Below are 2,193 nucleotides of genomic sequence, written 5' to 3' on the forward strand. Positions count from 1 at the left end.
CGGTTTTTTATGGGTAAACTCTAGATGTGATGTCGTGTTATAATGAAATATATTATGGGTATTCATGTCGAGCTCGTATACAAATACCCAGCCGTAAAAATACTCACCTCCATTGACGAGTAATGGAAGATACACAGTTTACGGCTGGGTATTCGTATACGAGCTCGATGTGAAGACCCCTATTATATCAGAATGTGAATATCAGATCACTTTGAACTTGAACGATAGCTTAGCAAGACGCTACGTGACGCAAATCGGGTTTAAACTAGACTATGCGCACTGGGGTATGTGGATATAGTTCGTGTTATTTGTAATGGTAATAGTGATAGGCATAAATTCCACGTGCAAGCGATACGTTTTAAACTTTTTAAACATTTTAGAAAGTTTAAAGCGTATTTTTTTACGTTTCTTCACGTTTTAAACACTATAAACTATGACTTTTCAACCGACCTAAGGTTGGCTTGTATGAAATTCTCTAGATTAGTATTACAGAAGTGCACTATCAGAAGAGGGATTTTTCACTCGCTTAGCTTGTAATCGTGTAACCGCGTTAGTACCAAAGCTGTAAACTTTCACTACTATACCTTGACATTCAACTGAGTTACTCTAGGTTAACAGAGAACTCAATATATTTCTCTTTCCCCAGTGTGCCCCAATCTGTGAGTAATTTCACTGTCTCTGGTGGGAATCAACCAGTTAGCTTCGAGAAACAATACTACTTTTACCACCACCTAGAATGGGGTACCCCCTCTTCCGTTCGTTTCATGCTATGCTTTCCCTACAACTGCAGCATCCGCTGGAAATCAACACTGCAACCGGGATAAGCGCAATGCTAGTCGTTTTCCATAAACTCGCGCATTATATTACACAGCTTGGTGAATGTCTGATTAGGTATAAAACGATGAAGGTAATCTTTCTAGAACGTCATTCTGCTGTTGCTGTGTAGGGTGGTGAGATAAGTTTATAATTATCCGTTACGTGCGCAGGTACATTCTAAAATGAATCCCATCAGTTTTGTTACGATTGTCGTAGCCGTTCTATTGAGCGGTGTTTTTGGAAAGGTTTGTTAGTAAACGAAAGCTTTATCTATCTACTAATTTTTTTTTTCTTTATTACTAGCCTCAAAAGCCAAATTTGGAAGATATCGGAAAAATTCAAAATGGTGAAACTTATGCCTTGGAGTGCCTCTTATCAAGCGGATTGAGTATAGATTCGGTGAAATCTCTGCAAACTGGAGATTTTTCTGGATCAGGAGCCAAAGTCAAAGTAAATAACCCAACATAAGGTTGGAATAGCTGCCAAACTAAAATTTTATTTTCCCCAATTCAGTGTTTAGTGAGATGCTTTTTCGAGAAAACCGGCTTCATGGACGCCGAAGGTAACCTTCAGCAGGACGCCATAGTCAAACAGTTGAGCCAGTTTTTGTCGAAAGCGGAAGTGGAAAACTTGGTGAAAAAGTGTGACGTTTCAGGAACTGATCCCTGCGATACGGCCTATCGGGCGACCGAATGTTATTTCAAAAATAAAGCTGACCTGTTTTAATTGATCGGAAAATTGCCCGGCGGCCGCAATGAACTGTTAACACGCGATTCGCACTGCAACGACTGAATTAACTGGTAATCACGCATCATTAACGGTTATGATGTTAGTTTTTGCGGCACTCTGGAAAATCGGCAGGCTGTTGTTAAAAATAACTTAAATTCTTGAACCAGAAAAATCAACAGCACATAGAACAGTGTTTGGTGGGAAAATAAACACTCAGTATTAAATGGCCAGACTAGCGTGTTGAACTTTTCAATTGTGCATGAGTTTCTTTCTTTGAACAGTAATACAATTAATCGCAGCGAACGATTACAGATACGATGAATTGGTTTTAATTGCCTTAGATAGAAATTGAATGCGGAGATTAAACCTGTTATAAACGATTTATTCATTAATGTTAATGCTGTGCCGGAACGAGGTAGAGAGATTCATTCATAACATGAATGTTTTTTTCATTGCCAGAGATGAAGCTTGTAGTTAATTATTCCTTTTAAATTTGGTAATGAATGCTACATTGAATGTAACTGAGCCTATTCGTTTGACCTTCAGTGATTTGTTAACAGTGCTATCTTTAAAACATGATATTGAAGCAGATTTTGATTCTTTTTCAGGGTTGAATGGTTGAATGCAATAAAAGGGTTACATTAGAAA

The 2,193-nt window shown here is 38.2% G+C and overlaps 1 protein-coding gene across 1 annotated transcript; it reads left to right on the plus strand.

Annotated features, from left to right (window-relative positions):
* The first annotated feature begins 889 nt into the window (after positions 1-889).
* On the plus strand, positions 890-1,925 carry LOC129721007 (general odorant-binding protein 56d-like). Its single transcript, XM_055673028.1, has 3 exons — positions 890-1,061; positions 1,120-1,266; positions 1,330-1,925. The coding sequence occupies exons 1-3, from the start codon at positions 999-1,001 to the stop codon at positions 1,540-1,542; spliced, it is 423 nt and encodes a 140-aa protein (XP_055529003.1). The 5' UTR covers positions 890-998; the 3' UTR covers positions 1,543-1,925.
* The last annotated feature ends 268 nt before the right edge of the window (positions 1,926-2,193 follow it).

The sequence above is a fragment of the Wyeomyia smithii genome, chromosome 2 (assembly GCF_029784165.1).
Source record: "Wyeomyia smithii strain HCP4-BCI-WySm-NY-G18 chromosome 2, ASM2978416v1, whole genome shotgun sequence".
Lineage (NCBI taxonomy): Eukaryota > Metazoa > Arthropoda > Insecta > Diptera > Culicidae > Wyeomyia > Wyeomyia smithii.